At 39.0% G+C, this 25,047-nt stretch overlaps 1 protein-coding gene across 5 annotated transcripts in view; it reads right to left on the bottom strand.

Annotated features, from left to right (window-relative positions):
* Positions 1-2,960: 2,960 nt before the first annotated feature.
* The window catches only part of LOC144658572 (uncharacterized), a 154,108-nt gene continuing 132,021 nt past the window's right edge, over positions 2,961-25,047 (bottom strand). For 2 of the 5 annotated variants that reach the window (XM_078519033.1, XM_078519019.1), the window contains 4 exons: positions 12,923-13,042; positions 6,730-6,855; positions 5,609-5,674; positions 3,362-4,291 (listed from right to left, as the gene is read on the bottom strand). In XM_078519033.1, coding sequence (XP_078375159.1) covers positions 4,217-4,291; positions 5,609-5,674; positions 6,730-6,855; positions 12,923-13,042 — 387 coding nt within the window. In that variant the 3' untranslated portion in view covers positions 3,362-4,216. Of the gene's footprint in view, positions 4,292-5,608; positions 5,675-5,727; positions 5,772-6,729; positions 6,856-12,922; positions 13,043-25,047 lie in introns of all 5 variants that reach the window. The other 3 variants (XM_078519041.1, XM_078519025.1, XM_078519050.1) reach the window with 3 other exon arrangements.

Below are 25,047 nucleotides of genomic sequence, written 5' to 3'. Positions count from 1 at the left end.
AAAAAGTAAGTTTTGCAACGAAACAGAAACGTGTATTCATGTTTTCAAACTATAAACTGCCGTCGAGAGCAAACTTGCTGCTCGCTGTTTCCTTAACCTCGTTGGAAACCATTTGAGTTTTCGCGAATTCTCGCGCTGTGATTGGTTGAGTCATTCTGCTCTAGATTCTGATTGGTTATATATTTCACATGTGAAGGAAGCTATACGTGAAGCTGATTGGACGTATCGCGTTTTGTTCCTTTACAAAACTTTGCCTTTTAAGAACTTAATGGAAAGGCAAGCAAACAGAAACACGCTAAGCAAAACCTAAAGATTACAACAGTAATAGAAATCATTCTTCAAAGGCGAAGTGAAGACAAACAAAGTGTCGATAAGTGAAAGCGAAGACAAGACTTTCTTCGAACTTATAGGATCGTCTTGGTAAAGTAAATTGCATTTTTTACTCTGGATTTACATCGTAATTACAGTCAACTCTCGCCTTGCGGACACCCCGCTATTACGGACTCTCGCTATAACGTACACTAAACGACGCCCCGAGTGTGTCCGCTATAACTAGAGTTGACTGTATTGTTTAATTAACCGACTCCGTGTGTTGTCACAATTTCTTCAAAATTTGCCAGTTGATTCTCCAGTAGTTCATTCGCTTGTGGCGACCTTTCCTCGATGCGATACGAAAAGTTTTGCTTCTAACGTAAATGTAACGCAGTGTGTTTATTTAAATAAAATTTTTGTCTAGGAGTGTTTGTCGCCAGTAATTTTTCTTTCTTATGTTATTGAAATAGCGAATTCGCTTGTAAAGCTACCTTATTATAGGAATATAACGAAGCATTTTAAAGGCTGGTTCTCAGCGCATTCATATACATATGAATGTATATGAAATGATTCATAAGGTATGTGTATTTGCAGCTTTGTTTTCCCGCGCCGTTATTAAACTGTTGTATGTCGAAAGGTTATAAAGTGGAAAACTCGGCGTAAAGTTCACAATGGTTGCATTCTCACTATATATATAATAGACAAATTACAGCATAGAAAGTGCTTTGTACGGATTTTTATTTACGAGTTGCAAAGTTTTGCAACTCGTGAATAAAAAGCCGTACTATACGGTGCACTTCCTTTGAAGTAATCTATATGTCTTTTACGACTGTTCTGGTTTACTTAGCTGTTGCAATAATCGCCTGACCATTAGTATAAAATTATAATAATAATCTTTCGTCACAGGTAAAACCCCTTATAGCTTCCGTGTATCTTTGTCTAATACTTTCGGATTGTTAAGTAGATGTAGCACAATATATAGGGTGGCAAAGTGAGGAAACGACTGCGCCCTCGGGTGTCTGGCACGACAGAAGACTGTTCTCCCTAGTGCTGTCGGTTTGGTCAGAACTCCCAGCCTCGCGCCCTGAAATCTTTCGGCCGCTTGTGATCTTGATACTATTCTCACTAGGGAAAACACACACAAAAGCCAAAATTTACCACGATGCGCGACCTAAAATTCCCAGCGTGACCCAGGGGAGTACATGGCATTTTCACAGACCTCACCCTTCTATTTAAGAGCAGCCTGCTTGATTCAGCCAGTTTTAGTAAAGTTTAGGTCTCGGTACCCTTGCTAGGAGACTTCGCCCCACTCTCCTCCCCACAGCGATGGAACATATTCTCTCATGGTCTGCCGACTCGCAAAGCCTCGGGCCGATTCTCCCATATCTTAGTGCATCTCGGTCCATTTGGCTTTGTGTGTGGGTGGACCTGGTTTGAATATATTACTATTACCTCAGTTTCCCTTATTTTGTTAGTGGTGTCTATTGCTGATGTTTCGGGTTTGGAGCATGAAAGAGATTTCTGAGTAATGGGAGAAGTTAGATTAAATGACGTGTTTCGCATGTTTTTTTGCGCAAGTTTTTGTGCTTTGGGCGGTAAACACTGGCAGTTGTATAGCTCTAGCCGAGGTGTCATGGGTAGGAGCGGACTCCTCCCATAACTTAGTCTACCGTGATGTGGTAATGGAGTATGCAGTGAGGACAAATTGCAGTGTTTTTTGTGGCAATAGATCCTTTGATTAGATACATCTAGCTGGACATGGTGTCTGAATAAATGCCGCCGACGTTTTATCCAAGACCATCGTAACAGCTTTCGTCAAAATGTGCTGGAGGCTGAATTGTGGCGCATCGTCGCCGTGAATTCGCAAAAACCGACTCCAGTTGTGCCGCAAAGTTTAGTTTGTGTGTAGATAATGCATCGATACTCTCGATGCACTTGTTTTGTTCCGGCAATTGATTTTACTGGGGCCACCGACCACGCATTGGTTACCTCTCGCGCTTCTCTTATCCGCCATTACGCTCGAGTCGTTTGAACAATTTCCTACTTCACAACCTTGTAATACGATCGTTTCGGCCGCACGCGAAATGCCCCCAATTTTCACACGTCAAATGCAAACTTTAGGCGGCAAAAACTCGAATTTTTCTCTCTTTAGTCATTTCGAAAAGTACACAACGGAACAAGCTACAAGCTATTATTTATTTTCGCCACATCCAAACGCATAAACAACATTAATATAAACACTTTTTCCATCCTGATTTATGGAATGTTATGTTTGTTCAAATAATATGTATAAAAATAAACGTATAAAAAAGGTATTGCACTAAAACTAAAACATTGGCAAAAGGTGTAACTGGTGAACATAAATACTAAAAGTACAAAAGTATTAAAACTATTTACACTTGGATAAGCCGTTACTATGACATATAAATATTAAAATGCAAAACTATGTAGCTTACTTTTACAAGAGGGGTGGAAAATTTATATTCCAAACGTTATCAACAGCAGGAACCAATAAAGGGACAATATACATGTCTTAAGAATCGTAATAGCCCGGGTCCGTTCCGGGGGCGCGGCCCGCGCCCGGCCCCCCCGGCCCCCCGCCTGCCCTCCCACCCCCCCCCGGCCCCGTCCCCCCTCCCCCTGAGACGAGTGGAGTCCAATTCGGTCTGTTATCATGAGTTATTAACAAGCGGGAGTCTGATTTGTTTAATCACAAGTATGATTACAGACAGAATTTGACTACACAAAGTCCTTTTTCCAATGAATCACAAGTATAACAACATTCGAGAATAAAACTTTCGAAAAAGCGGAGCTAGATCCTAACTGGCTGAGTGCATGGTTTCTTCACTTGGTTGGCTTGTTCTTCAATGGGTGGTGCAGTGGCGAGAGCACTCGCCCTCAACCAATGTGGCCCAGGTCCGAATCCCAGACCCGGGGTAATATGTGGGTTGAGTTTGCTGTTTGCTATTGTCATTGCCCTAAGGCATTTTCTACGGGTTGTCCGGTTTTCTCCCTACACAATAACATTCTTAATTCCAATTAGAATGTTTGAAATTCAAAGAATGTATTGGAATTAAGAATGTTATTGTGTAGGGAGAAAACCGGACAACCCGTAGAAAATGCCTTGGGGCAATGACAATAGCAAACAGCAAACTCAACCCACATATTACCCCGGGTCTGGGATTCGGACCTGGGCCACATTGGTTGAGAGCGAGTACTCTCACCACTGCACCACCCATTGAAGAACAAGCCAACCAAGTGAAGAAACCATGCACTCAGCCAGTTAGGATCTAGTAATTTTTCCGGTCTTGAACGGCAGACAATATGCTCCATTTTAACGACCAGGAGTCAATAATTTTGTCCTCTTCTTACTATAAAGATTCACAGTCCTCTGCGACCAGAGTGCAAATGAAGCTTGACCCTGAAATCGCTAAAGGAGAACACCTTTTACTAAATAGCACTGTTTCTCGGTTAAAAGTACGTTTAAAAGGTTATAGAGGTACCGTAATAATTCAAATTATAACACGCCTTGGCATTTGTTTTAGGTGCAGAAAGGTTGGCTGAAAACAAGACGCTTCTTCAGGTTGACATGCTCTTTCCACCTCAAAACTCTGAAGGGACCAGAAGCGTACTCTAATAAATTGAAGTAAACTCTTGAAATAAACAAAGCAAATAATTTGCAAACAAAAACTAAACAGAATTTGGTATTGTCATATTGCACAGTGAAATTTCTTGTGATAGTGGCGTTTGCTATGCCTATTACAAAACAAAAAATTATCCATTAGAAGGAATACATTTCAATGGGCACGTGTTGGAAGGAGGATCAAACCACAGCCTGTTAGGTCAATGGCATCATTATGCTTTCCTTTCTCCATGGATTTATGTTGTTCAGTGGTTATTATGGTCAGCAGAATTGTTCACTGCTTCTTAATCTGACGATCATTTGAAGAACTTCTTGTATCTGAGGGTCCATTTCATTCTGGGAAATAGCATTTGACAAATTATCAGTCATATTACTACACGATGACGAGACAAATGATCTGTAAAACATAAACATTGTACAATTCATACAATGTAATGTTTTCATGTTGGCTCAAACAACAAAACACTATTTCCGGTCTCTAAAAGGTAATAAGGGTGGCGTTGACGATATAATTGACACCAAATCATGATTACAAGAATACAACATCATGATGGGAGGTGTTGCTGAGTCACTATATTTATACTTTATTATACCCCAGATAATAAGAGCTTGTTGGCCTCTAGCTTCAAATTTAGTAAAAAAAACCCCATAAATAATCAATAAATACATACATACATAATCGATTAATTTACAATACAATTATGTAGCCAGTAAGGCAGTAATTAGGTAGGAAGGTAGGTATAGGTAAGTACGTAGGTAGTTAGGTAAAGTGATGGTGAACATTTTAAATCATGTACCTTATTCTTACTAATTTTTGCGTGTATTTAATTTTGCATTTTCGCGTTTTGGAAAAATCACGAAAATTTATACTCGCGAAAAAAGAGTGCGAGGAAATTAAACACGCGAAATTTAATATCATATTACTGAAGAAACAATACACAATTTCTACCAGTTGCGAGTCACTGGCATTCTGGTACTTGTTCTGTATAAAAATTGTCACTTTTTGTCCTTAAATTTGTATCTTTCTGGTCTTGATTTCGAATACATACCTTTTAAGGTGCGCAAATTTCGTGACACTAAAATTTCGCGATTTTGCGTTTTTGAGTAAGACAATATACTTTTTCTTGGCAATATTATTTAACAAATTATCTACATTTTTGTTAGAATTAGTAACAGTTCCTTGAACAAATGTCACTTTTCTCAATTGAGCCTTACTTCTATTGATTCGTTTTACAGTAAATAGATTTGAAACATGCAACTTTACAAGCGCATATAATTTATTTACGGAACTTTCAGATCAGGGTTTGGGAGATAAAAGCTTCGAAAAAATCGCGAAATTAAATACACTTGCTATTTTTTTTTCGGTGGAATCACGAAAAGCAGCTCCCGAATCTTCGCGAAAGTAATAAAGTACGCGCAGAAATTAATAAGAATAAGGTATGTGAACTGCAGAAGTGAATGAAGAGGAATATGTGATCGTCGCAGATATGAAATGGAATTTAAACAATTGCATTTTTTAGCCATTTTGAACCCATGGCCTCCGCGTTAATACTGTGATCATCTACCAACTGTGATGAGCCACACATCGGGAGAAAGGTCAATTGTAAGTTAATAAACCTGTGACAGTGAATTAATGTGATGTTCAAACTTAACCTGGTATGCATTTAGAAGGTGTAGCCTGTACATGTTAATAGTGTTTCTGTGCGCACTTTCCGTCACCTATAACAATTAAAAGGAACACAAACTACTGTTAAAAATTATAAAATTCTCACCTGCAGGATGCTCAAGGTATAGGAGAAATCAGTATAATTTTAGACTAGAACAAAGAGATTACTGGATTATATCTCAGTAACATTTACAAACAATCACCTCACCATTGGTGACTTGGTGTTAATTTAACTGTCACTACCTTACATGCCTGCAGAAAATTTGTTGATGTTGAAGTGGGTTATGAATTTTGTATCACATGAAGAATTTTATTGACAGACTCCAGTGTTTATCTACTTCGTTGTGTTTTTTTTTTGCACTTGCATGTCTTTTTGGTAAAAAGAACAAGCTTTCAGTAAGGAAAATGTAGATAAAGAACCAGGGTTACTTTGTTTGTGCAATTAAGGGAAATACTCAGAAATATTTTGTGATTTTCTTATGCAAATTTCTTGAGTTGATAATATACCAAGAAGATCTTATCTAACTTTGATTAGGAACATAACCTGCATGCAGACATTTCACATTTCCTTTACTATAGGAGACAAGCGCACACAGGTTATAGGAAAAATAGTTAGCAGATGTTTACTCATTGGACACTAATTTATAACGTGTGAGCCTGAGACCATGACTGAGTGTCTGCTGATCATAAGAGGTATCATTAGAACAGGTTCAACTGTATTCAATGTTCTTTTTCTTCATTTTGTTTCTTTTGATTTGGTTGCATTCTTGACAGAATTATATAATTCTAAAAAAGCATGAAAATTTTTTTTATTATTATTCTGAGCGACTTTTACTTTTTTCTTGACAGAATAATATAATTCTAAAAAGGCATGAAAAAACTTATTATTCTTAGCGATTTTTACTTTTTGTTACTTTTAATGCACATTTTTAATAGTTTAGATTTATACAGCTCATTTTTCATTTTATCGATTTTATTAAATTGTAATTTCAGTATGTTTTTCTTAATTTTTAGCATTAGTGTAAAGCGCCTATAGAAATATTTATTTATTTATGAAGCTACATGTATTAGAAAAGTTATGCGCTTCAATGTCGCATTCTATCCTTACCTCCAACTGATATTTAAGCTGCTTCAATTCTGCAACTAACCGTTGTTCAGTTTTGTTATGTGGTGAGTCTGATGACAAGTTCTCCAGCAGCATGCACTGGGGACAGAACTCGTTTTTGCCAATCGACTATTAAAAAAATTCAGAGAAAATAATTACTTGCACTGAACACCAACAGAGTGTTACACTGAACACCAACAGAGTGTACCCGCGCTTCAATAACCAATTTAATGACCAGCTCCCAGTTGGCTTGTAAGCTCAATTGGTTAGAGCGCAACACCGGTATCGCAGAGATCAGGGTTCGAATACCAGCAAACTTAAATTTTTTCAGACTTTCTTCTCGCAACTGCATAAGTTGCGTAAATAACTGCAATGATCTTCTTTACATTAGAGTAAATTCGTGAAACCCGTTTATTAAATGCCAATGAGCCGCAAAATATTTTAATGTTTGTGTACAATAAAACAATACACGAGTGGTCAGAAAACCTCAAAGCAACCAGTTTAATTGTTTTACATTAAATAAACTGGAAGTGTTTCCTCCCTCTTTGAACACTTTCAACATGTTCAACTCCCTTTGCTATGAACCTAAATTGAAATAAAGCGGACATTTAAATTCAAACAAAAAAAATCAAAAGATTATCGGTCCGGTTCAAAACACACAAAATTTAATCTTTCCTCGTTGTTGTTTTTCAGAAGACGGCAAACAAATCTGTCAAGAACACGTGCACAGCTACTTTCCTGCTCATTGGACCTTTTTTTTGGCGAAACAAAAGTTGTTTGCCATTGTGGTTTGCTAAAGCTCCCCAAAATGAATTGTGCGCGCAGAATTGTGTCAAAGTCAAGTTTAAGTTTTGTTTTCCTTAAGGTGGCCCCATATGGTTTCTTGACCGCGCGAAGAATGGGTACGAAAATGGGCGAGCTTGAAATGCTGGCAAATCAAAACAACAAACAAAATTTTCGGCGAGAAAACGCGAGACTTGCTTCCTGCCAATGAAACAACACCCATGCCTTCCTGTGTTGAGCAGATAAAAGAGTTTACAACACCCCAAAGAGGTGTTCACAACGTCCGCGATGCTTCTGGCCTCTTTTGTAAAGTTCGTACGATCGAAAGCAAAAGAGAAAATAGAGGATAGTCTTTGTGATTGTGAGATACTTCGAGAAGAATTTCAAAGATTCTGCTACATAAAGGATTAAGGTATGTCGCTAACTAACCTTTGTGTTAACAGATATTCGTACAAAAACCGACAACAACGGGGAACGCTTGTCTGTACACATCAACTCGTATGGTTCGAAAGTTCACGCATGCTCAAATAGTGATCTAGGACAATTGTTATTCGGGCGAAAATAGAAATTTTCCCCTGGGATTTACTAGAGTTTCCTTCGGTGAAATTCCTTAAAATTTGGCAGAGATGTGATACCTTTTTAACTGCCCTTTTTCCCGTTTGTTTTTTTTTAAATTGTAAGCCAGTTTCTTTGCTTATTCAAAAAACACAAAATAACCAAAAACGAAAAAACGACCTTGACAACCCCTACTTTTTTGGTTTTTAAAAGTTACTTCTCATCAGATTCAATTCGTTGGGAGAATTTCAAAACTTTTCACCAAAGAAAATTAAAGAAATTTAAGATCAAAGCCATGAAAACACCAAAAAATAGGACTTTTTGGGTAGATGTAGCTCAAAAGCAAATTTAAAAAAGAGTAATGCACAACCTATTTCAGTCCTTGTTTTTAATATTTTGGCAGCTTTTATTTAACCAGTTTAAAAAAAAAAAGCGAAAATGATCTCTTGATGGGAATCACTTGTGCGCGCGCCGTAATATCTCAAAACCCTATGGAGCCACCTTAACGCGATTTTGAAAATAAAATGTTTATCGAAAATCGCAAAACAAATCAAGGTGTAACACTGAAGTATTACTGTAAGTCCTGTTGTCTGTTTCGGCTTTTACATGTTGATAAAAGCTTGACGATTTGTCCGTAATTTTCTGTTTTCCTGTAAAGCTCATTAGAATATTACACAGCAGATTAGCATATGAAACACGGGTTACACGAATTCACTCTATTGATTTCTATATTCCGCGGATAAATACAAAAATGTTAATGCTTCTACACAAAGTTGAATAGAACTGAGCGTGAAACAGTAAAAAAAGACAAGATACTAAAATAACTAAAAAGCCTTTTACACGCACATCATTAAAAGGAATGGATACCAAGATCTAAACAATACATTAAATATCTTCCACTGCCAATTTGTGGTGATGTTCAATCTTGTTCCCAGAGTCAACGTTTTCCGACCGCTGGTCAAGGGGAATGTGGACTCTGGGAACGAGATTGGGTGATGTTACGTGTGTACGTGTGCATGCGCACACAAGAGAGGTGTCCACATTGAACAAAGCGAATGACTGAGGCATTAATCACGTGCCAATAAAAATTGTGGTATTTCATGGAAAGTAATAGTTAACAAATTCCTGAATTAATCACTATAATAAATTGCTTTGGATGATACAATACTGCCTGATACTAAATGATGGCTAAAATCAGACGGTACTCTGTCAAGATTGAGCAGGATAACTGCTTTATTATTTAACAAATTGTCAACAAAGCCTATTTTAATGCTAAGAATACCGTGGTTAGGTAGTGCTTTACAAGAATCTGAACTATTCTTGGCAACCAATGCCGTATATCACAGAATATCTTTTGTGTACGGAAGACGGACAATGACTTTCTAACATATTTGGGCATTTTGACAATATGGTGAATAATAACACTAAAAAGATTCCTGTGCCAAGGTCATTTTGACCAAAAAGTTCGTTCAGTAGATATCTTAATGAGAATTATACTAGGGCCGCCAAGCGGCCTGAAGTAATAATTCGGATTATATAAACAGACGAAGTGAGAAATATATGAGAAAACAAATGGTAGGAATTTCCCAGTTAGTGCTTCAAACCACTTTTTAACGCTAAAAATATAAGGTGTACCCCCTTAAAAGCAAAAACAAGGGCCTGTAGGTCCCGCGGACCCATGATCCTTCACTGGCTTTTTGACGCCATGGAATAGACAGGCAAAGCAAAACCCTATAAATACACCAGGGAAGGGTGAAGGGTGGGAACCTCATATATTTCTCACTTCATCTGTTTATATAATCCGAATTATTACTTCAGGCCGCTTGGCGGCCCTAGTATAATTCTCATTATATTTCACAGACTCCGTTCGAAATATATGAGAAAACAAATGGTAGTTTTTAACGCCACTTGTATGAGCAATTAAAAAATCATAACACAGCCAGTTTTCATGTAAACTTAAATGAGAGGAAAAACCTCGATGTCAGTGTAGAACGGCTGTTACATCTACCTTGAGGAAAAAAACCTCCATGGCAAGGTTTAAATTAAACATGGGATAACAGTAAAATGTGCTGAATGCAGTTTTTAAAAGCACAAGACCAATAGGTCATCTAATGCAAAAAGTAAGTGTGAGAAATATACTGGCGGTTGCTATTGTAGAAGCAACACACACTAGCATAGCTTTAAAATATGACTGTCCATTCCTGCTGCACACATAAAATTTTTCTAGCCAGCCCACAATGCGTTATAACGGTTTGTGGGGCAGTCTAATTGAAATTAACAACTAAACTGTTGACAGAATGTATGTTCCTAAAAAGATAAAATAACTAAATATCGTTCCAAGACATTATTTGGGAGAAAGATTTTTGCCTTGGTCAAAGACGGGCAAAACATGCTTCTGTAGGTTTGTCTGAATCTGAACCTTAAGGACTGGTGGAGAACCACTTCAGAGTGTTTTGACGACTTCCTGTAGTTGTCGAAGTCAAAGGAAGAATATCTTCCAGGTTTATAAGGACTTGAATAGACTTTCCCTTGAAGAAAGTTGAAAGAGGCTTAATCAATTCTGTAGGGCCAAACACAGGCCGAATGGGCGGGTCTTGAACGCGAACATATTAAATTGTGAAAAAACTCGTAACGAGAACTGAAATGAACGAGTCCTTAAAAAAATGTACTTGACATAAAAACTCCTGGTAAAAGCGACGCTTTAAAGCAACTGATGTTTTCCGTCTGGAAAGGTTCGGTACAATATTGAACTTCATTTGATCGGGTCTATCACTAGACACATGGGTCCTAGGTTTTTGGTACCAGGAAAACGAGCTTTCGTGAAAAAAATTGTGTCGTGAAAAGGGAAATCTTTCATAAAGATCCTTTTCGTGGTAACCTATGAAGTGCTGGAATAATACAAGAGCCTCCTGACCCGATATGTGGGTAAAGGTGGAGACGTATAGGGATGGTATATTAAAAACCGAAGGCTCATTTCTGAGAACCCGCAATGATGTGGAGAATACACGGTACGATTTTGGGGCGATTTTAAGTCACAAGGCGCTAGGAGTAATTGTACTGTGCGAGTCTAATTGACTTCACCTTTTGACCGTCGTCAACGCCAATTCTGGCAACTAAGTTTGGAACGGTGCAAATACACATATCAAGTGGATTAATAATTAGTCAAGCTGTCTCCTTGATGTTTGCTTCAAAAAAGGAACTATATAACTTTGTTTAATAAAGTATTGACTGTATAATGCGCCATATCTTTTCATCTCCCTTTTTTGGTGACAGCTTGAGGGTAGCTCTGCAAGGGTTACGACCTGGTTCAGGCTGCAAGAAACACTCTGTTTGCAGCTTTTGTGAAAAGAACACAAAAAGAGCCATAGTTGTAATTTTGAACAAATTTACTGTGGTAAAATTAAGTTTTTATTTTTTATTTTTATCTGTCTGATGTCTCAAAATAGACAGAAAAGCATTTGCTCTGCCAGCAGGTAAAGCTTGCAGCATGGTTACTTTTATTATCACATAAGTTGGAGCTCAATCATTTTCGATATAATCGTGAAGGCCATACATGGGGCCTGTGGCATTCTAGAAGTCAAGGCAAACAATGAACATTGAACCTTGTCCCTTTCTTGGACAGGATATCTCATTCAAAGGGAACCTTGATTTGACAATTGCTGATCAAGTTTTGGGAGCAGATAGTGCATCCACTTGAGGAGTTCCCAATCTTCCATAATAAGAAGATATAGCTTATATATATATATATATATATATATATATATATTTCCAAAAGTTAGTATCCACAAATTTGGGTAAAGAGGATAATGGTTTCCAGGAGGTTGACTTGGAAGTGAGTCGAACAGGCCATTATCATCACTGTAATACTACTCAAAGTTTGCAGCTTCGTCAGTTATGTCTTATCAGACTCTGTTTGTTTCTAAATGGTCTCTACGAGTGCCATCACTATAAGACTGCATTAAGTTCCCAGCTTCTTTAGATGTCTATCAGACTAGGTTTGTTCCTTAATAAGCTCGACGGGTGCCTAAAATAGGCTTTACAGATGCCTAAATAGGCTCTATTGGTGCCTCAATGGGCTCTAGCCTGAATAGGCAATATTGGTGCCTGAATAGGCAATATTGGTGCCTGAATAGGCAATATTGGTGCCTGAATAGGCTCTATGGGTGCCTAAATAGGCTCCACAGGTGCCCGAACGGGCGCAGCAGAAGTCCAAATGACTTATCGGTCGCCAAAGGCTCGCTGAACTTCTATCCTGACGAGTCATTAGCCATAATCGACAGATCATCAGACTGAACTTGTTCGCAGCGAATCTATTCGCTCGTAAAGACTCTCGGGCGAGAGAAGAATCTCCTGAAGAGTATCATCGTCTTCTACGTGAAAGGTCTTTGCGTCGTTTAGGAGGACCATTCATCACGTATTTCAGGCAGACGCCGAAACAGTTTCGGCGGGAAGATGACGACCAACAACGAGTCCTTCTACGCGACTTTGTGTTACCAAATGGACATCTTCAGCGATGCAATATATCTGAAGAGCGACAAAATATCGCTAAAAAGAAACCTACTGTGCCAAAAACACAGAGGAATAGCCTGAAAAGGTAAAAAATTAGCAAAAATACGAGATAAAGGGCAAATACTTACCGTAGGGTTTGAAGCACAAGGAAAAAAAAGCCAGTGAAGGATCATGGGTACGCGGGACCTAGGCACCAGGGCCTTATGGGTAGACCCAGGCCCTTGTTTTTGCTTTTAAGGGGGTACCCCTTATATTTTTAGCGTTAAAAAGTGGTTTGAAGCACTAACTGGGAAATTCCTACCATTTGTTTTCTCATATATTTCGAACGGAGTCTGTGAAATATAATTACCCTTTGAAGTGATTCGTTTGTTATCTTCAGCTCTTCTAATTCTTCTGTTAATTTGAATATTTCGTCTTCATTTGATTCCTTGAAAAAGAAAACACTCAGATGATAAGCTGCATCCTGACTCTGCAACGCCAGTTATAGAAATAAAGAAAAGACAATGATCGGTGTTCAAGCTGTCATAGACTCGCCTGATTATGATCCTCCCCTTACTGGATTGGCTCATGGTGATACCAGTTCCAAAACTGACGTCAAAATACAACAACGCTTTTCAGTTTCCGGAACATGTTTCGATGTTTCAAACATCATCATCAGCCATAAAAATTAATGAATATAGTATACGTTTTACAGAATGATCGTTATTAAATATTTAACAGCCTATACAATGAGCCTTTATAAATTCAAAACTACGTAAAATGCAGACTTATTTAAACTAGCCAATAAATATTTATAAAAATATAATAGTAAAAATCTTCTAAGCTTAAATAGATATACTTTGTCTGTGGCGATCGGTAGACTTAATTTCAGTACAATGATTCATCCAATCTAAGATTTTTTAAAACACTAAATTTAAGTTTTCAATACTCTGATGAAGGTTGACAGAGGCCACCGAAAATTTAGTGTTTAAAAAATCTTAGATCGGATGAATCATTATAATATAATACTGAAAATACTGTAACCAGTAGTGCGATCGGTAGAAGACATTTAAAGAAGGTTTTTTAAGCCGATCTGTTTTTCTTTTCTAAATTGTCGGTGACATCTGTTCACCTTCATCAGAGTTAGTGAAAGTTTGTTGGTGCTCGCGCTACCAATCCGTGCGTTAGTGCGACATGTTAATTTTGAATTAGTGGCACATAAGCGCGAGGAAAAGCTTTGCGTTCGTTGATAGCGTCCCTGTCCAAAGTGGAGTGCCACGACTCCAAGAAAAGCCTCTTGCTGTAATTGATTACACCACGCTCGAGGATCTGGGCGTCCTTCAGATGGATGTTATGTTCCGTTGACTCAGCATGCTGTTTAATTGCTGATTCGCTATTGCTCGCGCGACCTGGATCATGTTCGGCTCTGCGCGAGGACCACAAGCGCTTGCTTTCCCCGATGTACGTAAAAGAGCAGTCGAGGCACTTCACTTTGTAAACAATTCCTGCTATTCGGTTAACCGCTGGTCTATTCTTCGGCTTTCTGAACACGTGGCCTAATGTTCTTACAGGCTTGAATGCCGACCAAACACGGAATTTCTTGAGTACATGGCCTACTCGATCCGATGCACCCCTTACGTATGGCATAACACTCCTACACAGGGCCAACCTGCTGAGAATCAATGAACAAGATCGACTCCTACATGATCTGAGAACAAATGGGTACCCTGACGTCCTGTTTAAGAAATGCATCAGGGACAGAACAAAGGAGAGGCCAACGCAAGAAAAACCATTAGGACTTGCAGTCCTGCCATACGTAAGGGGTGCATCGGATCGAGTGGGCCGTGTAGTCAAGAAATTCCGTGTTCGGACGGCATTCAAGCCTGTAAGAACATTAGGCCACGTGTTCAGAAAGCCAAAGGATAGACCAGCGGTTAACCGAATAGCAGGAATTGTTTACAAAGTGAAGTACTGCTCTTTTACGTACATCGGGGAAAGCAAGCGCTCATGGTCCTCGCGCGGAGCCGAACATGATCCAGGTCGCACGAGCAATAGCGAATCAGCAATTAAACAGCATGCTGAGTGAAAGGAACATAACATCCATCCTAAGGACACCCAGATCCTCGAGCGTGGTGTAATCAATTACAGCAAGAGGCTTTTTTTGGAGACGTGGCACTCCACTTTGGACAGGGACGCTATCAACGAACGGAAACCTTTATTTTCGCGCTTATGTGCCGTTAATTCAAAATTAACTTGTCGCACTAACATTCACTTACTCTGATGAAGGGGAACAGATGTCACCGAAAATTTAGAAAAGAAAAACAGATCGGCTTAAAAACCCTTCTTTAAATGTCTTCTACTGATCGCACTACTGGTTCCAGTATTTTCAGTAATATCAAGAACATGCATAGCACAGCGGTGCTACAAAAGGTCAGACGATTAGAAAAAGCTATCCTATCCCAAGTTCGTTACAAGTCGCATCTTAGATTCTGTCACTTGAGCAAAGAACAGGGTAAGTTACCACGCTTCCTGCGATTCAGACCACCTTTGAAAAGTGTTAAAGCGAAGGCGCTTGCACAAAGAACAGGATGGGCTTATTTGCGGCTTATAATCAGTCAAAGCCACGAGAGGTTGAGAAAGTCTGTTGAAGAAATGGACGAACTTAAGTCTGAGATAAAGACAGTGATCGGTGATCATTGCTTTGAAAATCTTATGAAAGAGGTTTCACGTGAGGCTGAACAACTCAAATCAAAACTGCTCGATAGACAACAAAAAAACTGAACTTTTGTGCCGATGATTCTCACGATCATAAGGAAATAAAGAAGAAATGGGTAGTGAACGCGTCCTCCGCTGACCTAAAAGATAGCGAAGTCCAGTTGCTCAGAAAAGGGCTTAATTTCGCGATGACGCCTAGCTCAATACAGTACCTCGAAAAGATATTGCAGCATCGGTCGAGCAGAGCATTTCGGGGCTGCCAGCCGCAGCTCAAGACGAAATCAGGGTTGAAGTGAGCCATATACTGAAGAACGCCAAGCCTCCGACAACGAGCAACATAACAAGAGAAGAACGAGAGGCGCTAAGAGGTCTTCACCAGAACGAGAACATAATGATTCTTCCCGCAGACAAGGGTAACTCTGTCGTGGTGATGAACAAGTCTGATTACTAACAAGAAATCAAGTCCATGCTTCAAGACCGTAAAACGTACGAGCAGATCACAGACAAAAGACGGAACCCGACTGCAAAAACTGCAAGAGATCTACAGAGGAAGCTGCAAGACCTTAAGCAGTCCGGCAACCTTTCTGAGAATGAGTACAAACGGCTCCAAGTTCCCAATCCAAATCCTGCATCTTTTTATGGGCTTCCAAAAGTTCACAAGGTGGAGCTTACACCACATGATGACCATTACACAGTTTCAGCGGATGTGGATCGCATTCCCTAAAAACCAATAAACAGCTGCATTGGTTCGCCAACATACAAAGTATCCAAGTACTTGTTTAGAGTACTCAAGACCTTGCAGAAAGGAAACCACTATACTGTGCGCAACTCGGCTGAGTTTTCAGAATTCGTCCTTAACCAGAGAGTTGCTGACGATGAGGAACTTGTATCCTTTGACGTTGCATCTCTTTTCACCTCCATCCCGGTTAAGTACAAGCAGTCCGACCAGTCCGAGCAAACCTCGAGCAGTCCGATGAGTGGAAAGAAACAAACAACCTCACCGTGGAGCAAGTTACCGTAAAGTTCCGTGTATAAGCCGCACCCCCGATTTGGAAGCTCAAATTTTGGGAAAAAAATATACAGACCATAAAGTTTGAAGTTCAAGTGAAGTTGTATTGGTAAACAAACAAGGGCAAGCAAGCACGGTTTCGAAACACTGACACGGTGGTTGTTGCAATGTTTAATATAAATTAAGTCTTACGAAAGCTAAATTTCACTTGTCATACCTTCTTTTTAGTTTGAGTTCACAATATCTTAAACTTGGATGCTCTCTTGATATCATTTTTTCGAGATTATCACTTCTAAACACTCCTGAAACACTTGTAATTCGTTCGAATCGTTCGCGAATGACGAATGCTTAGTAGCCAAGCTCTGAATTGTAGAGAGGAGTCTGGGCATTAAAAACAAACATGGCGGCATTTTCTTCGGAAGAAACCACGTTTTAATTTCAAGATTCTTGGAAACTGCTACCCGCAACAGGATAAAAACTTCATGCAGAATAAGAGTTTGTTAATCCAGCAGATGTATTTGCTGTGAAGGTCAATAAAAAACCGAAGCGGTCGGCCATTTGCCTTGTGAGTATTCGCGTTTATCTTGGTGCCTTCTCGCACGCGGCGGAAAGACATGATTCGAAGTGACTGGCAGGCTTCAATGCAAACAGCTTTGCAGAGGAACTAAAAGGTAGTGAACAACAACAAAGTTTTCAGGTTGTTATATGTTTGTTCAATGACGTCTTGAGAAGTTTTTATGAATATTAATTAGGCCTTTGAGAACTCCAACCAGAGATGTTTCCGTAGATAAGCCGCACCCCCGATTTTTGACTTGAATTTAGAGGAAAAAGGTGCGGCTTATACACGGAACTTTACGGTATTGACCTGTTGGAGATCGTGCTGAACAACAGTTATTTCACTTATGAGGAAATGCATTACCATCAAGTATTTGGTTGCGCTATGGGGTCACCGGTCAGCGCAGTGATTGTGGACCTTGTTATGAACAACATCGAAGAACGGGCCTTGTCCACCTCAGTCCCCAGTTACACCTAGCTGATGGCGGAGGTATGTCGATGACTCGAACGTACGTTTAAAGAAAACAAACGTGCAAGTTTTCCACCAACATCTTAACTCTATTGACAGCAACATCCAGTTTACAGTAGAGCGCGCAAGGCAAACGGACAGGGGTCGGCGTATTTCCTTCTTGGACACGCAAATCACAGTGTTGAGCGATAGCTTTATAGAAATCGACGTCTTCAGGAAAGAAACCCACACGAGCAAATATCTCGATTTCGCCTCTCATAACCCAATGCAGCACAAAGAGGCCATGGTCAAAACACTTCTGCACAGGGCCAACTTGCTACCGTCACACCCTGAACTCAGAACCAATGAACAAGATCGAGTCCTACATGATCTGAGAGCAAATGGGTACCCTGACGTCCTGTTTAAAAAATGCATCAGGGACAGAACACAAGAGAAGCCAACGCAAGAAAGACCATTAGGACTTGCAGTCCTGCCGTACGTAAGGGGTGCATCGGATCGAGTGGGCCGTGTACTAAAGAAATTCCGCGTTCGGTCGGCATTCAAGCCTGTAAGAACATTAGGCCACGTGTTCAGAAAGCCGAAGGATAGACCAGCGGTTAACCGAATAGCAGGAATTGTTTACAACGTGAAGTGCCATGACTGCTCTTTTACGTACATCGGGGAAAGCAAGTGCTAGTGGTCCTCGCGAGGAGCCGAACATGATCCAGGCCGCGCGAGCAATAGCGAATCAGCAATTAAAGAGCATGCTGAGTCAAAGAAACATAAAATCCATCCGAAGGACGCCCAGATCCTTGAGCGTGGTGTAATCAATTAGAGCAAGAGGCTTTTCTTGGAGTCGTGGCACTCTACTTTGGACAAGGAGGCTATCAACGAACGCAAAGCTTTTCCTCGCGCTTATGTGCCGTTAATTCAAAATTAAAATGTCGCACTAACGCACGGATTGGTAGCGCGAGCACCAACCGGCAAACTTTCACTTAATCTTGATGATGGTGAACAGATGTCACCGAAAATTTAGAAACGAAAAACAGATCGGCTTAAAAAACCTTCTTTAAGTCCAATATCGAGCACCGAAAAATCTCTTTATAAACTTCTCCTACAGACTAAAGATCAGCCAGCCTCGCATGACAGCAGCAAGAAACAGCTGGAACCGAAGCTCTACTACAAACTTCATAGCATCGATTCCACACCAGCGTCTTTTTATGACCATCCTAAAATCCATAAGGAGAACGTCCCACTCAGGCCAATTATGTGTGCCATTGGATCTCCCACTTATGAACTGTCCAAATACCTCGCCAACATCTTGTCACCTCTTCAGAATAATAAATACAAAGTTCAAAACAGTGCATCTTTCGTCGAAAAGATCCGCACCTTGTCAGTAGACCCCAACGAGATCCTAGTATCTTTTGACGTCGTGTCACTGTTTACTTGCATTCCGACCCACCTAGCAACCGAAGTGGTTAAAGAAAGACTGGATTCTGACCAATCACTACCGAAAGAACCAATTTGTCCATCCAAAATATCAGACTTGTCAGCCATGTACGCCATCTTTGTTTGTTTCGCTTCGAGCGAGCCAGTAGCTTCCTTGTATTTCTTATCCAACTTAGTTGCCTGTTCCTTGACGTTTTGCAAAGTCTGCACAACAGTATCATACTTGTTTGATAGAAACTGCTGGGATTTTTCCAAAGAATTGCATCTATCTGTTAGCAAGTCGATACTTGCTTTCAGCGACTGCATTTCCACCTTGATTTCTTGCCTAATACTTGGTAAAAATTCATCTTTCCAAATTCGTCGTAGTTCATCTGCCTGCATGATCGTTTCCTTTTTAGGTACTTGATAGCGTGATTTAGTCTCTAGTGGCTTAATTTAGTGTCTTAGTCTCTGTTCCATTTCAACTTCATCAGCGCGCCATGGTAAACCTTTCCTTTTACAAGCACTATAAACTTTATCTCCAATAACCAATCCTACTCTTGTGCATAATTTCGTTGTTTCTGCATATTAGCTTATATTAAGTATGATTTATTCATCTTTTAACATATTTATTCTGCATACGTTAGTTACTCATATTCTATTATTTCTAGTAATTTATGTGTCTTGTCTGTTTTTTTGAACGTGTCAGTGACCAACACGATAGCATATGCTTCTTTGGTCACTGAGCACATTTTATTTTGGTTTTCTATGTACAGTATTGTATATTTTCCTTATTTTAATTATTGCATTTTCTGCAAATAGTGTTAATATTGTTAAATTTTTGTAAATAGTGTGAAATAATAAAAAATCTGAAAATCTGAAAAAATCATGGCACTTCTACAGTTCGTCCTCGACAACAATTTCTTTGTATTCCAATGCAACCATTTCCAACAAATTTTCGGTTGTCCGATGGGATCCCCAGTGAGCGCAATCTTGGCCAATCTCGTCATGGAACATGTCGAAGGAAAGGCTCTCTCTTCGACCCCTAACCTTCCCAAATGGTGGTTTAGATACGAAGATGACAGCCATGTATGTGTAAAAAGGGAACGCGTGGATGAATTCCACTCACATCTAAATTCCATCAACCCTCACATCAAATTTACAATCGAGGTAGAATCAGAAGGTTCCATTGCCTTTCTTGACACCAAAACAACCAGATGAGAAGATGGCTCGATCACCGTGTCTGTCTACAGGAAAGCTACCAACACCGATCGTTACTTGGATTTCAGATCACACCACCATCCCCAGCATAAACACTCGGTTGCTCGCACTCTCATGGATCGCGCGAGGAACATTCCTTCCACCGAGGAGGAAGTATCACGGGAAACTAAGCGAGTAGCGAAAGCCCTCGCCACTAATAACTACCCTGCAAATTTTATTCACAATCTGCGCCAATTGCAATTGCGCCAATTGCTCTCCAAATGGATTTGGAGAGCGTCGAAATTGTTGACAGGTCAAAGGTGTGGAAACAACGACTAGTTCTTGAAGCTTGGCATTCTGTGCGAGATAGGAACGCTATAAACGGAAACATAGCGCTACCAAATGTTTACAATAGCATTAAGAATTCATAGACTCATTAAGAATGCTCTAGAGACTTTTGTTGCACTCGGAAAGTTCGATGTTGTCGTCAATTGACTCCAGAACAATAACTCACGTACAAGCATGAACTACTTGTAGACATTGTGAAAACTGCTCTCTTGTTGCTTTTGCCGAGATTTTGTCCCGCCCTTGCGTTTTTGTTATTTTCGAGGTTATTGTTCCTTTGATGAAGTCGTTTTATTTAATTAAAGGGCATGTTTAAGGTGGCTGGTAACGGTTTCCAGCACTTTCCAGCTCTTATAGTTTGACGGGTCATTACTACAAATCTTTAACAGTTGATGCTACAATAATGGTATGAAATTAATGCTCAATGATTGGTGAATATGTTGTGGTTATTTTCATGACGTCACTGGTTACTCTAGCAACAATATAACCTGTTAACAACACCCTTAATTTTAGCTTTAAGTGCTTATAACTCAAAAACGAACTCGGTAACCCCCATTTTTTATTATTGAACATTGATCAGCATGTTCAGATACAACTTTTTGAAAAAAATTCTACGAAGCAGTTTCAGAGCCACCTTAAAATTTTGAAAATTTAAGGTGGCTCTGAAACCGCTTTGTAGAATTTTTTTTATCTTTGCAAAAATTTTTACTTTGGGAATTTTGAACATGCCCGGTTTCGATCGTTTCCGAAGGCGATCCAATATGGCGGATCAAAGGACTTCTTGACACTTTTCCTTCGCGCATACCATAAACGTTTATCAAAAGTCGTCATCACTGCCTTAAAGAGCTATCTTTCAACTCTTGTTCTGTTGCAAACATTTTCCAAATTGTACGTTTCGGCAATGAACTTGCATAACGCTTTAGTTGGTTTTGGAACTCATAAATTAACGAGATACCGATATCTCTTATGTTATGTCGATCGAGAAGTTGCCACTTAATCCAAGTGTAGAGTACTGGTATTTATAGCTCGTTTTATATAGCAAATATAAATGAAGAAATGTAAGCAAATTTTACCTTCAAACATTGATTTATTACTCTATATAAGCAGGAAATACCGTTTGAATCACTTCCAAGAAGATTTGTGATCACTGATACCGATTCACTGATCAAATAAATAAAAGAACTCCTCGAAATTAATTCTAATCAAAATTCTTTGGAATTACCACGTTCCGGATACAATCCGGGGCACGAATCACGATCAATCAATCTATATGTAAAAAAATAGGGCCCCAATGGGTCCATGTGTTTTGCTGCTAGAGCAAAGTCTTAGGGAACATGTTGATGAAAGACAAGTGAGTCGAGATTGAAATCCAACGTCTTTTATTGTCTGTCACTTGTGTGCAGGTTAATAATTGCACTATATTGTAGTCACTTTGTGTTAATTCAATCCTGATAATTTTACTGATCAATGTTATGTTGAAATCAAAGACAGCAAACATAATTTAATTACTAGTAAGTTAACGTAATGTCTGACATGATTGTCTCTTTGATAAAAAACAGTAACTCTTAACATTATAAAAAAATCTCAATGAACTCAATGTGATTCTTTTAGTGGCGTTATCTCACTGGTTACCGTTAGTTGTATTTGGAATCATTGTCACAATGGTAGCGTTTTAACAACAACGAAAAAGACAGAATCTATTGACCTTATAAGAACTCAATGTGATATATTTATTAGTGACAAGACAGTGGTTCTTTAACCACTTTCACCCAAATTAAACACTGGAACAACTAACTCTAAACAAACTTGTTGTGTCACCCTGAGTTAAATATGCAAAATTCAGAAATTATAAATAATCGCACGCGCACCGGCGTACAACAACAGAAAGACGGCGTTGAACGTAACGCAAAGTTCATTTTGAAAGCGAAAGTTTACAAATAATTATTATCATTCGTCAGTCATCCCTTCACGCATGAACACTCGTCGAATTTCAGTGTCTTCACAACAAGATCGGAAGATCGATAAGGACCAATTTTTGATTCTGCGAAAGTTCGTTTTCTTAAAGTTTTAGAAATTTGTGAAGTTGGAGGATTCACTGAGGACTGCGTAGCCGAAGATGCAGTGGCTCGCTGGACATCAAATTCTATTTTTCACGGCGTTTAATTAATCTTCACAAAATAAACATGTGGCGCCAGCGCGTCTGGCAGTCAAAAATTCATTTTTAAAAAAACTTTCCCTTTCCAGCTATTTTAGCGGGGCTTATACTATAGTACCTACCTGTCAGTCGTAGAAAAGCTGAAATTTAAGGATGAACTGTTTATTAAATGAAGACCGTATTATTTTTTAATAACTAGTAAACAAACTGGTCGCCACGCATTTAAACACGAACTGACGAATGTTGCATCTGATGCAGTGAATCTGGTGAATGAGAACTTCCTTTAATATTTCTTTGTTTTCGACGGTGTGAACCACTGAATAAGTTTCTTTCCCATTGTGATGTTACTAGTATTAATTCGTTTCTAGCTGTCTTTTATATAGCTCGAATACAGCTACAATTAGCGGTGCAGCCTACCAGCATGGTATATTCCTTTCCAGCTGTCTTTGCGTGACAAGTTACACGTTCATACATTTTATTTTAAAATATGAAGTTCAGAGTTAATACAGTACTAGTATGCTGTAGACAGTGTAGACAAGGTGAGGGTAAGTTTATTTTCAAAGCGAAAGTTTACAAACTGTGCACTAACCGGTCCTTTGGAGAAAATATTTATGACCTTCGGCGAGGTTCCAAGTCTTCGCTCTTTTCGTAAATGATGAAAACTGCAGAATAATTTTCTCATAAAACTGGAGTGGTCGCGCCACAGTTTGTTTTCTTTCCCAATGCGATATACTTTTAAATCGGTTTTCTGTTTTCCAACGTGTCCAACGTGGTTTGCGTTCGAATACTTTGGCCCGTAACTTCGAATGCGATCAGCGCTACGGTTCATTGGTTTCGATTTTGTTTGTTCATGGATTTGATTGACATCGGTAGTTCAGATTTCTCCTCTGTTACGGCACTTACACCTTACACCTTACGGTCCTTACGGCACAAACTTCAGCTCTCAATGTGTTTTGCTTGCAGCCCTTGCGGCTGCAGCAAAACACAAAAACTGAACAAATTTTTTTTTTTTTTTTTTAATTTTTACTTTTCAGCACAATACACTTGACAATACACGAAAAAAAAATACAAAAGATAAATGAAAAAAAAAAATACAGAGGTAACAATGCGATACACGTAACTATTGTAACTAAATTGTTAACTAAATTATTGTTAGTAAAGGCTTCCATAAGTTCAAAAAATTTTCTTTTTGTCCTTTCGCATGTGCGATTGATCTTTGAATAAACATTTTTTCTTTTACTAACTCAAGAAAGAGAAGGAGATTAGGTAATTTGTGATCATATTTTTGTAGAAAGACATGTCTTTTGCTAAGTAGAATATAATAATTAAAGATATAGGAGCCAGAACTTTCGGGATTATAGCTGTACATTATTCCTAATTGTAATTGTCTTTATTTTGACTATTCCACCGGAATAAGACTGAATTCCAAAAGTCGCGTATACGGGAGCAGTTAACTAGCATGTGCGACAGTGTTTCTAATTCGTTACAAAATTCGCAAAGGGGAGAATCCGATATATTCATTTTATATAGGAGGTTTCTGCATGGTAAAATATTATGAATTATCTTAAACTGAAATATACTTAGTTTCGTTTCCCGTGTTATTCTAAATGGTAGTTTATAAATTGCGCTGATCTTCGTCTCTTTTACACTTAACCTTTGTAGCCTAGAACTAGCTAAAGGTTCTTTAAATTTCTTTTGAATAAGAATATTCCGAGCTCTTTTACTGGTGAGTATTTGACCAGGAGAAAAAGTCGATTTTCCTTCTTGTCGATTCCCACCATTAGTAGATTGTAATTCACGCTTCCACCCTAATGGTATTGCTGCTATTAAACCCCAGAGGTTGGTAAATGGCGTAGCAAGGCCACATTTTCTAAGAAAATTACCATATGAGAGGAATTTGCCGTCTTCTTCTAATAAATCTTTGATTCTGAGAATTCCAGCAGCGTGCCAGTTTTCCCAGTATACAGATTTGCCTGCTATGGTTATGTATTTATTATTCCAAATAATGGCTTCCTTAATGTCATGTTTATCTAGAGGGGCGGATTTAACATCATGAACTTCTGCCCATGTTTTTAAGATGTCAATGTAGAAAGGTGGCATATTTTTTAGTTCTAAAAGACTTAGATCATAGCTACAGTCAGGACGGAATTATCATCCAATCCTCATTTGCACCATATTGCATTATTTTTACCCAGGCACATAGTAATGATTTTGTGATTATTTCATATTCTGGCAAATCTAAACCTCCTTTTTCTTTTGCTCCGATAAGCGTGTCTCTTTTTATTTTCGGTTTCTTGCCGTTCCAAACGAAGTCTGCTATCAATTTGTTAACGGCGTCAATAACATAAGGTGGGGTGTGCAGACAAGCGCTAGAAGAAATGAGTTTGGATAAACCTAACGTTTTAGCTATTGTTATTTTTCCATACAGGGATAAATCCCTTTGTGACCATAAATTAATAACTTTTTAACTTTGATTAGCTTGTTTGCAAAATTTGCTTGGTCGCACAAATTAAACTTGTATGAGAAAGCGGTTCCTAAAGCTACTATTGGCCTTTGTGGCCACAAAAACTCAAATGGCGTATCCTTATTTTGCGCGTTCTTCCCCAACCATAAAGCTTCTGTTTTAGAAGAATTGAGTTT

Source organism: Oculina patagonica, chromosome 1 (assembly GCF_052425735.1).
Source record: "Oculina patagonica isolate OP01 chromosome 1, crgOcupat, whole genome shotgun sequence".
NCBI classification, from domain to species: domain Eukaryota; kingdom Metazoa; phylum Cnidaria; class Anthozoa; order Scleractinia; family Oculinidae; genus Oculina; species Oculina patagonica.
This window is presented reverse-complemented; position numbering and strand designations above follow the sequence as displayed.